The sequence below is a fragment of the Scyliorhinus torazame genome, chromosome 17, assembly GCF_047496885.1.
Source record: "Scyliorhinus torazame isolate Kashiwa2021f chromosome 17, sScyTor2.1, whole genome shotgun sequence".
NCBI lineage: Eukaryota > Metazoa > Chordata > Chondrichthyes > Carcharhiniformes > Scyliorhinidae > Scyliorhinus > Scyliorhinus torazame.
In genome coordinates, this window is record NC_092723.1 from 145,439,772 (window position 1) to 145,455,723 (window position 15,952).

Genomic DNA, 15,952 nt, shown 5'->3' on the forward strand with positions numbered 1-15,952 from the left:
CAGAAACTAAACGGTCATTGCACCATCAGAAGCAGCGTACTCCCAATGCTCCATTCTGTGCATTTGTGTGTGATACTACTGGGGCTGCAGTGTTTATAGGATCGTTAACTCCAACATTACAGAGAGCTTAAAGATAATAGGGCCTTTTCTTTAAAAACTGCTCACTCCTGAGGACAGGCAATTGTAGCTGAGCACGATGATCCTCCTTCCTTCCAAACCTTCAACAAAAATGTGACGGTTTCAGTGGGAGAATGGCTGTTAACCAAAGAACATTGATTTAAGATGATTGGCAAAACATCTAGAGTCAAGATGAAACATTTCTCTGTTACACAGAGAGTTAAGATGTGGAATGCACTGATAGGGTGTTGCAAACTAATTCAACTGTGACTTTCAGAGAGGGATTTGATAAATACTTGGAAGATATTTTTCATGGCTACGGGGAGGTACTAACTGGATGGCTCTTTCAAAGAACAACCATGGGCACCCAAATCCACCTTCAATGTTGCATCATCGTGAAATTTCAATTATTTTGTATCATTTGGTAGTAAGGCATTGCTGCCCCTTGCGGGTGGAGTCAAACTGCACTACAGCCCAGTTGAAGATGTGTGCAGGGGTAACTTTCAGATGACTCAGTGTCTCATCTGCTGGTTCAGGTGGATATGGAAAATCCCAATGGCACTATTCAGGAAAGCTCTCCATGTGTCTCTTAGCTATCACCAAAACCGTAAGAAGTCTTACAACACCAGGTTAAAGTCCAACAGGTTTGTTTCGAATCACTAGCTTTCGGAGCGCAGCTCCTTCATCAGGTGAGTGAACCTGATGAAGGAGCTGCGCTCTGAAAGCTAGTAATTCAAAACAAACCTGTTGGACTTTAACCTGTTGTTGGAAGGCTTCTTACTCTGCCAGCCCCAGTCCAACGCCGGCATCTCCACATCATGATCACCAAATCAGATTATGTATTCGTTCATCTCATTGTAGGAACTCACTCGGCTGATTTGCTGAATAAACAGAATGAAAATGTTTGTTTATTGATTGATATGCGAGGCAGTGATTTTTGTGTAAATACGTCATTCTTTACACCTACAGCCCAACTAGAACAGGAGCTTGCCACATGAGGGACGGCGTTGCAAGCCTGGCCATAACTTGCTTCTTAATGCTAATATCTCAAATTTAGAAAAGGAACCTTTACAGCAGGTCCAACCTTTCATACCAGTCAAGCCAGATTGAATGAAACCATTAATGTGTGTCAAGTTATGAGCTATTTTTGGAGTTGATTTGCAGTATGGAGACAAGAGGACCGTTGTTAATACTCAATTGTCCAATCCCCTGAATTTCTAGTTTTAAACAATTAGTACTGCATAAAAACTGGGGCAGGTAGGTAAAGCCCAAAATCCAGTGCAAGAAATGGTAGTTAGAGAATCAGAATGTAGAAATGAAATTACATCAAACTTCAGTTTCAAAAGGCTGTAGACGGGAAGAAGAGAAGTCTGGGAGAAAAAAAAGGCAAGCAATTAATATGGAATATTTTGAGGATCAAAAATTATTTTAATTCCCATATTGATAATAAAAATAATTCCATGAATTCTGTAAACCACTGCATAAATGCTATAGTGTAAAAATTTTAAGTGTTAACAATTTAAACAATGAACTAGAGTAAAATGATTATGCATTTATAAATACCTTCTAAAAGAACATTCCATTCAAATCGCCATTCTGTTTGTGTACACTCACCTAGACCACATACAACAGGCTTCCATAAATTAATACACAAAAATGAAAAAAATTCCCATAATATTCAATTAAGGTCTTGTTTTGACCACACAAAAAAATTAATATATCAAGACAATATTTCAGTAATAGTTAAACACTAGTTAAGATATGAGCTATTCCACGTCAATACATAAATCACCGAGTCAGGGATATGTTACTATTGTAATACATTTTTTTGCCAGTAATGTCATTGAATTCTTGCACCTCCCATGATTTTTCTTGAATGTCAAAATTCCCAGGAGTACCCAGTGGATGAAATACTTGGTTCCAGATCTGAATTAATTTTTCACTGGTTTGGCTGTACGCTACCCGTGCAATGACATCTGAAATTAGTCAACTTATTATGCCCTGTGATAAAACAATGCTGTAGAGACATACATTATTATTAAGAGTAAAATGGGCAGGGCTTATTAGGTTTTCGTTGTATATGAACAGGTGATATGCACAGAAACTGGCACAACTGCTTGGTTGCTGGATTCTTCCAACAGCCCATCTTTACTGTTGCCCAGTCATAATACTATCCCCATTCAGCGAGCTTCCTAGATAAACATATATAAATGCAGCTTGGCTTCCATAGAATGCTTTACAAACTCTCATTACAGATTGTTCCTTTTACCCTGAGAAAATAGTTTTTCCTCCTGTTTCATTGCTCTTCCCAGGCTGAGGAACTTGCATATAAAGAATCTGAAAGTGTGTTCACATAGAAACCATCCCCATTAAGAAATTAATTATTTTCAAAAGGTAATTTAAAGATCTTAAGTCTAAAATAATTTTAGTCTATACTTGTCCATTAGTAGACTTGTTAAATGCTTTGATGTTTAATCACAGACTCAGTGTCTCAGTCACCATCCATCACATCTACTTTCTGCCAATGACTACACGTTGAATCCCTTTAGTAAAACGTTACAAACACTGAGCTAAAATAAATGCAAAGCTCAAATCTTCAAGAATTTATTGTTGGCTTATGACCTTAAAAATTAGAAGTTGCCCAGACTCATGTTTCCCAACAGAGTGTCAGTGTTGGGTGAAAAGCACACTGCCAGAAGTTCTTAATTTTTTGCACATGGCCAATGGTGAAGCTTAGCACTTTTAAGTTTATAAACTTGATCAGATATAACAATTTAAGTTTGCCCTGTAATCCCTGAAGTAGTTTGGTACTGCAACAGTCACAGAAATACAAGATTTTATTGAACATGGCAGCAAGTTATTTCTGTAGTGATGCATTAGCTAATGTATTACAGCAAACACGTCTTGGGGCACACTCACTGATCAATAAACCATATCACTCAGCAAGAGTTCAGGTTTATTCATATATTGAAGTGCAGTACCTTTGCAGAGGGCTATTGGGCAATCTGAAAATAGGCAATGAATTGTCACGCAGAAATAATAATAGAACCATAATGAACTACACCATACTTGTGTAATTACCCACCAAAAAGGAGCACAACAAAGCACCAGGTTCATGGGAAAGAAAAATATCTGTGGAGTCAAAAGAAGGGGCTGTGGCATTCAACATAAGTTGGAATGGGTCACTATGTCCTTTTGTCTTGCAGGTCCATTAATTGTGAAAAGTCAATCAGCTTGCTAATGGAAATAAAAACTGAAAATGCTGGTTAAACTCAGCAGGTCTGGTAGCATCTGTGGAGAGAGAAACAGAGATAATGTTCCAAGTCTGTTGCTAGTGGAAATGCCATCTGGTAAATCACACCAGTGAAATTTCAGTAAAGCACCTGTAAATGTCCATTGATTGAAAAATAAAAGAGCCAAGTGGTCTTCTCGAATTGTGCAAAGATTTTGCTCCACCCTGGAAGCAGACACCCAACACTTCACTGTCGTGCAGGGGGATAGTTTATATACAAACACACCTTCAGTAACTTCACACACCCGGGAGAGATTAATTTCAACCTGTTATACAGCAAATGACAAGCTACCCACTATGGGAATTTCAGCAATTCACTCGTTACCACACTGCATGTAACCACACCACCTTCCTGATTCTAAATGACTGGTTCTAAAATTTTAATCTGTTCATTATAAAGGATACCAAGTGATCTTCAGATATCTCCCTCTGAAATATTTTTGTAATATTGTTGGACTGCTATTAATTTTTCTGTAAAATTATTTATTGGGGAAGTATTTGGCATCTAATAGTTTTGAATGATTTTTAAGGCAGTTTTGGAACTTGTACATTTATTTCTAAATGCTCTTTTGCTGACCATTTACAATTTTGTACTGGTTTGGCACCATTCATGATAAGTATTTCCTTTGAGTTAGTTATGTGCATATTTCACATTTAATATCTACAAGGGAGAATGCAGTTAAGGAAAACGAAATTTAATCCATAAATAAATTTACTTTTCACTAACAATACACAAAATATACCTGACAAATGGGAGAAACACAGAAAAAAAATTCAAACACTGGTTTACTTAGGAAGGAAGCAGCTGCATAAGTGTTGGTTAATTATTTGGGGATAATTTTATGTGTCCCAGGATTGTCCACTGCACATTTTCGTTAAGTGCTCTGAGAGTGCTTGTGATGGGTTTTTGGGTTCTCATTTACACAGAAGTTAAAGTGGTGCCAAGCAGTGGGACAGTCAGAAGTGCAGTGTTCCAGTGGGACATTGTGAGGCAGTAGCCCACAGTGCAGGCTTTCACAGTCCCAGATCATTCAATAGCTTGTATAGCCATTTAAAAAAAAAATCACCAATGGAGATGCCCAGATTCTGTTCCAATTTACTTTTGTTTCTGTAGAAATAAGGGGAAAATAGCACACAAACCCTGCAAATGCACAAACTGAGCAAACATCCATTTGGACTTGGGTTTCACTTGCACAATATTCTGTTTCTGGTGAACTCTGTTGCTTTAATTTTGACTATAGTGTGAGTGAGAGCTAGGCAGAATGAGAGATGAATGTTTGCTGGTTGATTTTGGGTGTATCTACACTATTGGATGAAGAGAGCAAATTTTTTGAACGCGATGTGGGGATTGACTGTTTGCACTGTGGTAAGGAATCTGCAATTTGTATTCAAAAGCTTCAGCAGCTGGGATTTCCCAGAGTTCTATGCCAGTGCTTGGAGAGCCAGACTGCGTGATCTGACTGTTTACAGCCTAAGTTTATTGCTGCAGCGAAGATGCCAATGTTGGAGTAAATGCATCCTTAAATAACGGAAAAATACTGGATTCAGGTGGGATGACTAAGGCTTGTGGCTCAGACAACTTCTCCAGTAGGTAATGGCTATCTCACCAGGAAGATTCATGCACAATATTGACAAATATAGCCATTTCATTTGCTAGCTCAGGTTGTCTGCATTACTTTGAAGCACAGATGAACAAAAACAGATTACTTTCAGAATTAAAGATCTGGAATCTAAATAGTTTAAATAAACTAATTTGGACACTGATCAGGGACGTTGTGCATGAATCAGCTTATGGTCTGTTAGAATAACATCCCACAATGTTCAAGTGGGCAGGGGAGGAGAGCAACAAAATTGCAAACAAACTGACGTTTTCAGTTCAGCAAAATATTTACATGTCTTTGGTGTTGGGAGCTAAAGGAGCAGTATTTGGAAAAGGGGTTGCAAATTACCCCTCTATAATTGAGAGTTGACTAGATTTTGATGATTTTGCCCTAAAGTGACATGAATTCTCAATTCTGGTTTAGATTAGCTCTCATTTCCAATTACTTTTGCCTGTCTGGCTTGCCAAGTTTGTGAAAAGGGTGTTGGGCTTTGACTAACTTATCAAATATATATTTAGTTCTGCACATCATCCAATAGTGCCACATCCCAGTCCACAACTGTGTAGATAAAACAGTGATTTGTTTTTTTCAAAAAACAAAGTCTTTGTATGATGAATGTGGCAGAGTACAGTACATGCAGTAACGAACGAGCTAGTTTTGTTACAGTTCCTCTTGAATGCCGACAGTAGTGCACAAGCATTAATATGTAATAGGCTTACCATTAACGGGACAAATTTCAATAGAACAAAAAAAAAATCTACAAAATTCTTATAAGCAATTTAACTACGCATTGATGCATATGGCCACTATATTTCTTTAAAAAAAACAAAATACCAAGCAAAATTTAACTTCACAATAATCTTGAACGAATGTAAGTAAACCTTGAATTCTGGACTGCTTTTATGTAATGTTGCTGTTTTCCCAATACAATGTACTTTATAACTGTAGAACTTCATACATTCCACATTCTTCTCAAAGTAATGTTAGCAGTCTGTGATCAAAGAGCATTTCATGTAATAAGCTTCATTTTTATACAAAAAAGTGGAATCTCTTTTCCCTTACTGAGAACACAATACAGAATTAAAATTTCTAATTTTGGTCACTGTTTCAGTAATTCTGCCTAGAACTAGCTACCATTTAGTATTTACATGTCTTGTTAAAACTACAGATAATAATAAATTGCTATACAGAAAAGTTCTTTGGCAAAGACTACATGTGGTCCAGAAGTCCATTATAACTCTTCAGCAAAATGCAGAATGCTTGTTTTTGTATGCATGCATCTCAGCAACAGTTAATATCTCACTGCCTCACAAGGAGGGCAGGGGGACCTGTAATTGGAGATTACCTAGTAAGAGTGTATTTACCGAGGCATTTTGTAGGGACATTAAAGTTCATGTGCAAACTGAGATATGACATCAAATGCTAGGAATTCTGTACCCAAACTTTGCCCTGATGGAATTGCAGTCTGTGTACCCACAGTGAACTCGTGTGCAAATTACTCAGTTTACTATAAGTAATCCAAATGTTTCCTTATAGCAATGGACAATGGCAGTGTGCTTCATTCACTGACTGTGAAGTTGGTCCTTAACCGTTACATTAAGTTAACTTCATTATACTACAGAGTTACCGGCAACAGACTTTCACACAACCATGGCCCCAACCTTTATTAGGTTCCCATAAACTTAAGACATTAAAAATTTGAAAAAACATTTTAAATACACTTGAAACAGGAAATCAGTTTAAATCAGCATAGGGGTTTTGAATTGGTTACATTAATCCATCAACGAATACACCAATGGTGTTTGGATACTTGAAATTTTCTTTTTACTCTTTCACGGGATGTGGGCATCTCTGGTTGGGCCAGCATTTATTGCCAGCCCGTCGCAAATTACACTTGAACTGAGCGGCATGTTAGACTATTTCAAGAGTCAACCACTTTGTTGTGGGTCTGGAGTCACATGGAGGCCAGACCAGGTAGGGATGGCAGATTTCCTTTCCTAAAGGACAGATGGGTTTTACGACAATCAACAATGGTTTCATGTTCATTATTAAACTTTAATTCCAGATTTTTATGGAATTCAAATTTCACCACTTGCCATGGTAAGATTTCAACCCTTGTTCCCAGAGCAGTACCACGAGGCCACTGCCTCCCCAAAGATATTTTTTGGGGAAAAAGTCAAATTATATTTTATAGGCTCATTGAAAATCTAACATTTCTGATTAAATGTTGCTATTTAAAAAGTATTTAAAAATTCAGTCTGTTCTTGCATCAGTTTCTGCTAAGGGAACAAGTTGGGCTGGTGCAAGCTTAAATAGTAGCAATTGTTTGTGGCTGCACCATTCATGAAAATAACAATTGAATTTTATGCTGAACTGGACATTTCTAATGTAACATTTAAAATGTTACTTGTATCAAGTGATCCAGCTAGGACCAGAGATCTTCCTTGTTTGCACATAGACTTTACAATGGTCAGTGCTCACTATAAACCCCCCATTTAAAAATCTCTCAGGCTTGCACTGATTGGCTAATGATATCACGAACATGATCTATTAACAGTTTCATTCACTCCAAATACAGTTTGCAATTCCACGCGAACCAGTCATTTATGTATTTTTCAAACAAGTTGGTTTAATTGAACAGTTGGTATCTTCTCATACTAACTAGCAATTCCACATTTTGATGGAAATAATAATGGACTTCTGATACAGAATGACAAGAAGTGAAGACAAACCATTTCAATTAACACAGTCATAGGTCAATTTTTCATTCTTAATTACAACCTGTACATATTATCCTGTTCAGTCAAGTGAGCAGTGTATGTAAAAGAGAGCACAGATTATGCCCTCTGGTGTTAAGCATACTTTAAATCAGACAGAACAAGAAATGGTGGCAATTTCAACATCTATGTTCAATATAAGTTCATCCTGAATTTTATGCACTAACTTCTTTACAGTTAGAGAAAGCTGGTCTATGGGTTTGCATTAATTATATATTTAAATATATAGGTGTAAATGTATTTATATATATATATATATAATATATATATATAATCAGTGCAAAGATTTCGCATCAAAGTACCTTTGCCTGACAGACGTTGTTGTTGCAATTTAGGTTTAGGCAAGGCAGAAGGCACTTGGTAACAGTGGCCAGAAATTAGACATTGTCATTTAAAATGCTTACAAGGCTAAGAGTTGCACCAACTGAAGGAAAAAAAAAACAATTCATTAAAACTTTCATGATACTAGCTACAAAAATCTCCAACCACATGCTGGTCAATGCAGCTTGTTTCAGAGAAGAAACAAAAAAAAGACTGGTTCATTTTATTATATAAAATAGCAAACTTCTCTTCAGACTGCTTGTTTGCTCAGATTAGCATTATGTGCCATTATGAAATTGCTGCTGGTTATCCTTTTAAGCATTAAAAGTTTGCACTTAATTTATAAATTGAAAAAAGTAAAAATCCTAGCAAGTTGCACAATACTAATATTTATAATAGTACTTAATTAGAATAGGAAATCTAACAATATTCACTGTACTATGATTTAACAGTAAGAATCTGAATACCAAATATCTATTAACAGAGTTTCACAGTACACATACAAAGCTTTATATTATCACATGTTCTGGAAAAAAAACTACAAAGCAGCTTGAAAGCAATTTATTATAACCTCTAAACAAAAAAAAAAACCCAGGTTAACAAAGTGCGTTACAGGAAATTAAACCTCTTCACATAACCTAGTATTTTTTTTCTTTTTAATTTTATATGTAAAATACTAGAACATAAAAATGCTAAAGCTGCAGTGTTCTGCATGCAATATTCATTGGAAATACACAGCAAGTCGATCCTACACTATGAGTCGGTATCTGAAGTGCCTTAAGTTACTTCAATTTTATTTCTGAATGCATGCGGTAAAGAACCAGCTGTAAACACAGGGCATTTGCAAAATTGATGGAAACGCAGCAACATTGAGAAGCACATCAGTCAGACTAAAGCAAACTGTATGGCTAACGTGCTCAAGAATGGACTGAGTAAGTCACCGATTGACTGGTCCACCAGGATGTGTGTTGTGAGTTTTCCCAGGGGGAAAATAGAGCTTATACGTATTAAAAAATAATTCAGTAAAGAAATACAGACACAAATGCCATATTTTATAGGGTAGGATATACTCACTGCGTAATTTAAAATATTTCCGACATGAGGGGGTCACTACAGCTTCGAATTGTTAGAATAGTGTAGTCGTTCTTCAAAAGGCTAGTCCCATGTACCTAGAATATATTCATCACCAATTCATTACTTTTGTTTTGCAATAGGGACATTCAATTTTGTTAGGTGCACAGTGCTCACAGAGGACATAATGCTGGCAAGGCTGAAGTAATATAGAACGGTCCCGCTCCTGGCATACAATGCATTTCTTCGACTGGAGCTGATAAATTACCTGTTTTGAATGGAAACATAAGATGTGATCAGCATGTTGTGATTTCTTTAGTTTTTTAAACTCCCAACATTTTCTAACAAAATATGTTTTTTAAAAACTAGTCAGGCTGAACTTTAAAAAAAATTACGACTGAGTTTTTGTTCAGCACATGTTTATACTTTGATACCTTCAATGAATGGTCTATTCAATTACATTCACAGGGCTGAAATACCCAGCCTACTGCAGGCCGGGGGACGTCAGGACAGATCCCTTATGCATTCCTGCCTCTGGTAGACTTTCTTAGGAAGGACTGGGAACTGGGTCAGCTGCCTACTCCAAAGAAGTGCGTTACCAATTTATTCAATTAAAGCCCCTACTTAATGGTCATTTTGTGGTGACGCTGCTGTATTCCTGCCGTACAGTGCTCCTCTGCTGTGTGTGGAAGCCTTTCACACACAGCTCATTCAGGGTTGTCTTCCAGTGGCAGGCCAGAGAATCATCAGAGACACAGGCTCCATGTCCAATGTCAGAGTGCCAAGTCAAAGGAAGCAATCCTGCCATGAATAGGCCTGCATTGTGGTCCTCTCTACCCCAATGTCCCAACTGGCTTTGGGCCTCTTTAATTCTGCAGACAACTTGCCTGCCTGGGGAGTGCCTGCATCCCTGTGGGACTGACAACCTGACATCACAGTAGGCCCTCTAATTGGGCATACAGCCTTGGAAGACCTACTTAACAGGTTGGCAAGCATGGAGACAGTTAATTGGGAGGCCATATTTGTTGCATCGATAAGTGCCCTGACAATATGATTGTGCTCAGGACATCAGGGTTCTGATGTCCCTTGGAAAATTCAGCCCCTACATCTTAACTCCACCATCATCAAGAAGAATACTGCGAGCCTGAGGTTCTGGTCAAATAATGCAGTTGATTTCGATAAATTGACTTTTTTTAAAAACTGCAACAGGTTTCCCCAAACAGGTTTCCCAGGCGGGATTCCCCCAGCCCCGCGGCGGGCCGGAGAATCCCCGCAACCGCGCCACGCCGCCGGCACGCAATTCTCCACGGAGCAAAGAATCGGCGCCAGTGCGTTTGGCACGGCGCCGGTTGCGGGCCGCCGATTCTCCGGCCCGTATGGGCCGAGCGGCCGCTCTAAAAAGGCAGAGTCCTTCTGCCGCCGTCCACACCTGGTCGCAGCCAGCGGGAACTCTGTGCGCAGAGTCGGGGGGCTCCGACCCCAGGGGGGGGTGGTCTCCAATGGGGCCTGGCCCACCAATCGGCGGGCCGGCCTCTGTGGCTGGGGGCCTCCTTTCCTACGTGCCGGCCCCTGTAGCTATGCACCATGTTGCGTCAAGGCCGGCACATTGAAGGAGGTCACTGCGTTTGCGCGTGTTGGCGCTGGCGCCACTGCGCATGTCCTGGTTGGCACCGGCGCAACTGTGCATGCGTGGATCCCGCGGCGCACAGTTCACGCCGTCGTAAACCGCAACGGTGTTTACGACGGAGTGGACACTCTGCCGCGGGACTGAAGAATCCCCCCCCACCCCCTCATCTCCCCTTAGGGCACCAACTCTCATTGTGGTGAAGGCACCAGCCATCATTTTGGACTTCATTGTTAAGGCTGCTTTTCACATGCATGCCAACACAGACAGTGCTAGAGTGCTATTCAATCATCGGTGCGATCACAACCAGCAGATATACACCCACACACTTTCCACTGATTGGATAGCAGTTAAGAGTGGGAACCCCAGGCTGTTTTCCTTTTCTACTGCAGGGATGAGATGATGAGTTGAACGCTCTTATGCGGAGATAAATCAATTCAGTGCTGAGCAGCAATGAAGCTGGGATTTTAAAAATAATTGTTCTAGGGACGTGAGCGTTGCTGGCAAGGTCAGTATTTTTATCCCCAAAGGGAGTTCCAGGATTTTGACCCAACGACAGTTAAAGATTGGCAATATAGTTATAAGTCAGGATGGTGCGCGATTGGGAGGCAACTTGCAGGTGGTGGTGTTCCCATGCATCTGCTGCCCTTTTCCTTCTAGGTGGCAGACACAGAGGGCTGCAAGAAGCTGCTGAAGAAACTTTGGTGAGTTGCTGCAGTGCACTTGGTAGATGGAACACACTGCTGCCACAGTGCGCCTATGGTGGAAGGAGTGAATGTTGAAAATGGGAAAGGTTGCTAATCAAGTGAACTACTTTGTTTTGGATAGTGTCAAGCTCAAGTTGTTTTGGTGTCGCATTGTAGGTGAGTTACTCACTTCAGAATTCCTAGCCTCTGATCTGTTCTTGTGGCCAAGGTATTTATGTGCTGGTCCAGTTATGTATCTGGCCATTGATAACCTCCAGGATGTTGATAGTGGGGGATTCAGCAATGGTAATACCGTTGAATGTCATGAAGAGATTATTAGATTCTCTCTTATTGGATTTGGCCATTGTCTGGCACTTGTGTGGCACAAATGTTACTTGCCACCCATCAGTCCAATGCTGTTCTGATCTTCCTGGCATGTATAGGACTTATTGTACATGGGCTGTGTATTCTTATACACAGCCTGAAGAATTCAACAGAGCTTTTAAATGGAGTGGACTGTGGTGGTGGTGCCAATGGTTCAAAATTCTCTATCTCTATTTCTTATGTACTAAACTCAAGTTCCAACTCACCCCATCTACAAGGTCCAAATCTGCACGCAATTGACTTTGTATAGAATGAAGCTTTGGTAGTGGAAGCTTGTCTATATCTCCATAGTTTCTAAGAAGAGGAAAATTTGGAGATCGGTATAAAGCATCAAAGTCCTCCTGTAGCTTTTTAAGCTGCTTATCCACTTCTTCTTTCTGCTGTAATACTACTTGCCGGTCAGCATCAGCCACTTTTGCCCTTTCTTTGGACTCTTGAGCTTCCTTCTGCCATGCATCACATGCCTGATAACAGAAACAGCATTGTAAATATGCACAGGAAGAAACAGGGGCACACAGTTCTTATGGACTAATTTATTTATCCTGAGAAATGAAGCGATCACATACAACAAAAGTGTATCATTGAGAAAGCTCAATTCACGACCCAACATACACTTAGTCCCCTACTCTACTCCCTATACACACATGACTGTGTGGCAAAATTCAGCTCCTACAATTCCTTCTACAAGTTTGCTGTGGACACGGCCGTAGTGGTTCGGATCTCAAACAACGATGAGTCAGAGTTCAGGAAGGAGATAGAGAACCTAGTGGCAATGACAACAATCTCTCCCTCAACGTCAGCAGAAGTAAGGAGCTGGTCATCGACTTCAGGAAGCAAAGTATCGTACACACCCCTGTCAGCATCAATGGTGCCGAGGTGGTGATGGTTGACAGATTCACATTCCAAGATGAACACAACACCAACAATCTGTCTGGTCTACCCACGTCGATGCTACAACCAGAAAAGCACAACAGCGCCTATACTTCCTCAGGAAACTCTACATGACCACATCGACTCTTACCAATTTTTACAGATGCACCATAGAAATCATCCTATCTGGCTAAATCACAGCTTGGTTTGGTAGTCTGGCAGCACAGTGGTTAGCACTGTTGCTTCACAACTCCAGGGTACCTGGTTCGATTCCCACTTGGGTCACTGTCCATGTGGAGTCTGCACGCATTTCCTCCGGGTGCTCTGGTTTCTTCCCACAAGTCTCAAAAGGCGTGCTGTTAGGTAATTTGGACATTCTGAAATCTCCCTCTGTGTACCTGGACACGCGCTGGAATGTGGCGACTAGGAGCTTTTCACAGTAACTTCACTGTAGTGTTAATGTAAGCCTACTTGTGACAATAAAGATTACTATTAACTGCTCGGCCTAAGACCGTAAGAAACAACAGAGAGTTGTGAACACAGCCCAGTCCATCATATGAACCCACCTCCCATCCACTAACTCCGTCTACACCTCCCGTTGCCTTGGGAAAGCAGGCAGCAAAATCAAAAGACCCCTCCCACCAGGATTATTCTCTCTTCCACCGGGCAGAAGATACAGAATTCTGAGAACACGCACTAACCGATTCAAAAACAGCTCTTCCGTGCTGTTACCAGACTCTTGAATAGTCCTCTTATGGACTGAACTGATCTCTCAACGCATCTTCTCTACTGTTGTAGCACTGTTCTCCGTATGCTTCACCCGATGTCCATGTCTATGTATTTACATTGTGTATTTATCGTACATCCTATGTTTTTCATGTGGAATGACCTGCCTGGACTATACGCAGAACAATGCTTTTCGGTACACATGACAATAAATCTAAATCTTGGATACGAAACACTGCATGAGTAAGAATATTGACTAATGCAAAATAATAATAAGGTAGAGACTTCAATTAGATATTTGGTGATATTCAAAAACTAGATGTTAGACTTCATTATGTTAACACATGTGTAATTAATGAGGCTCGAGTTATCAAATTGTACTGTACATAAGTTTAGTGATGAAAAGCTTTAATTTGTATGCATTACTGTTAAGTCATTAAGAAGTTTTTAAATTGGCAGCTTAGTGCCAAAATACTGTATTGTAGCTTTCAAAATGAAGATGTGGAGTTATAGCAAGGACATAATTGGGCACCAGTGAGTCTAACATTATCAGCTGATTGGCTAGAATGATGGCTAGATGTACCAGGGATTCTGGTCAAAAAGGTAAAAGTTAAGGTTAGTGTGTTATAGGGAAGCCAGAAGTACTTTTTCCATTGGTCAAGAATTGCAAATATTTGGTTACAGTTATTAGTTATGTTGACACATGTGCACAGACTTGGGCTGAATATTGCAAATGCTGCCCATGAAGGGGTATAAAAATAGGGGAGCTTCACTATGGTCTCTGTATTTGCCAGGGGATAGCCTTTGTCAGAGGACACTTGCTGGGGATATTTGTCGGGACAGAAAGTTAGGAGTTCGAAGTAGAGCATTTGCTAGGAAGTTTGCACTTGCGTGGAGCATTACCCCAGTCAATAGGCAATGAGGATTTCCATAAGAATCCAGTATAAAGGTAAGTATTAGAATCCAGTATTAGGGGTAAAGGCAAGAGAAATTGAATAGTCTTTATTAATAAGATGCTTTCAGCTTGAAAAAGAGAGAAGCATTCAGCATGCATCTGTGAAATGTGCAGTTCCAGCAGTTAAGTTGAACTTGGAAACTAGAATAAACACTGTAAAGGGGTTTGTATGAATGTTAGATTTAAGTTGACCAAGTTGAAATCTTAAAGGAAGTCATGATTCAAGTGACCAGGTTCCAGGAACCAAGATGGGAAGACTCTAGAAGTCCCGGGATTCATGGGAAGACAGACCGACTTGTTGAACTTGTGTGTTGTGCCATGCCTCCACTAGTGCATTGTTACGTATTGATCTTTGTTTTTCATTAAACCTCGTTATTGGCATTCTAAATTAATAATTGTCCTTTTTGCCAATAGGTTTATACCTCGACAATAATTTTTTAAATCTGAGATTAGATATCGAGTCCAAATCCCTACATAAATTAAGTCAATTTTTTTGTGACTATAATGTTGGTGGAATGTTTTTGTTTAGCTTATTGTCCATCTCTTGATATTCTATTTTTACAGTGGATGCTGAATGTGTCACATTCAATTAGTGTGATGTAATAGTACAGCACACATCCAAAATCAACTGATAATCAGCAACTTAACTAGACTGGAAAAGGTCACTCTTTCCATCAAATCCAATCACACAAAGCCTATGCACGGCTACTTCATTAATGGGCTAACCCACTCTGCCCAGGATTTCTTACCAACTCCAATTTGAGTCAAACTGACCCATCTGCAAGTTTATAACCTCAATCTGCTTTTAGATTAGTACCGATCCAATTTCTTTACAAAGGCATCAACTGATTTCAAAACTTACATTTTGTCCATTAATCTGTTTCATATGTCCATGATTCTGCAGGGTGCAGCTCTTTCGCACATACCTGCTTCACTTGCTGCCAGGAGTCTTCCCACTGTTTTATCTTCCGCTTAGCCTCCTCAAGTTCTCTTCGCACTCTGGAAAGGTCACTACTGCTGGAGCCAGCAGTGGTGGTTGTGACACTACTACTGAATACTGGAGATGGGCTGGGAGAGAAATTTCCACTAACAAAATGATCCCAGATGCTTCCAGAAACACCATTCAAACCTAATTAGAGGAAAACAGATTTGAGATTAAATGCAGAATTTGGACATCAAAATGACATACAGCTTCTCTTATTATTTTTTGTCCTGTTTTACATAGAATTTACAGTGCAGAAGGAGGCCATTCGGCCCATCGAGTCTGCACCGGCTCTTGGAAAGAGCACCCGACCCAAGGTCCACACCTCCACCCTATCCCCAGTAACCCCACCCAACACTAAGGGCAATTTTGGACACTAAGGGCAATTTAGCATGGCCAATCCACCTAACCTGCACATCTTTGGACTGTGGGAGGAAACCGGAGCACCCGGAGGAAACCCACGCACACACGGGGAGAACGTGCAGACTCCGCACAGACAGTAACCTGGGGTCGGCATCGAACCCGGGTCCTCGGCGCTGTGAGGCA

The 15,952-nt window shown here is 40.1% G+C and overlaps 1 protein-coding gene across 4 annotated transcripts in view; it reads right to left on the reverse strand.

Annotated features, from left to right (window-relative positions):
* The window catches only part of unkl (unk like zinc finger), a 262,287-nt gene that overhangs the window by 18,813 nt on the left and 227,522 nt on the right, over window positions 1–15,952 (reverse strand). For all 4 annotated transcript variants that reach the window (XM_072481215.1, XM_072481214.1, XM_072481216.1 and 1 more), the window contains 3 exons: window positions 15,351–15,553; window positions 12,080–12,337; window positions 9,183–9,447 (listed from right to left, as the gene is read on the reverse strand). In XM_072481215.1, coding sequence (XP_072337316.1) covers window positions 9,292–9,447; window positions 12,080–12,337; window positions 15,351–15,553 — 617 coding nt within the window. In that variant the 3' untranslated portion in view covers window positions 9,183–9,291. The remainder of the gene's footprint in view (window positions 1–9,182; window positions 9,448–12,079; window positions 12,338–15,350; window positions 15,554–15,952) is intronic.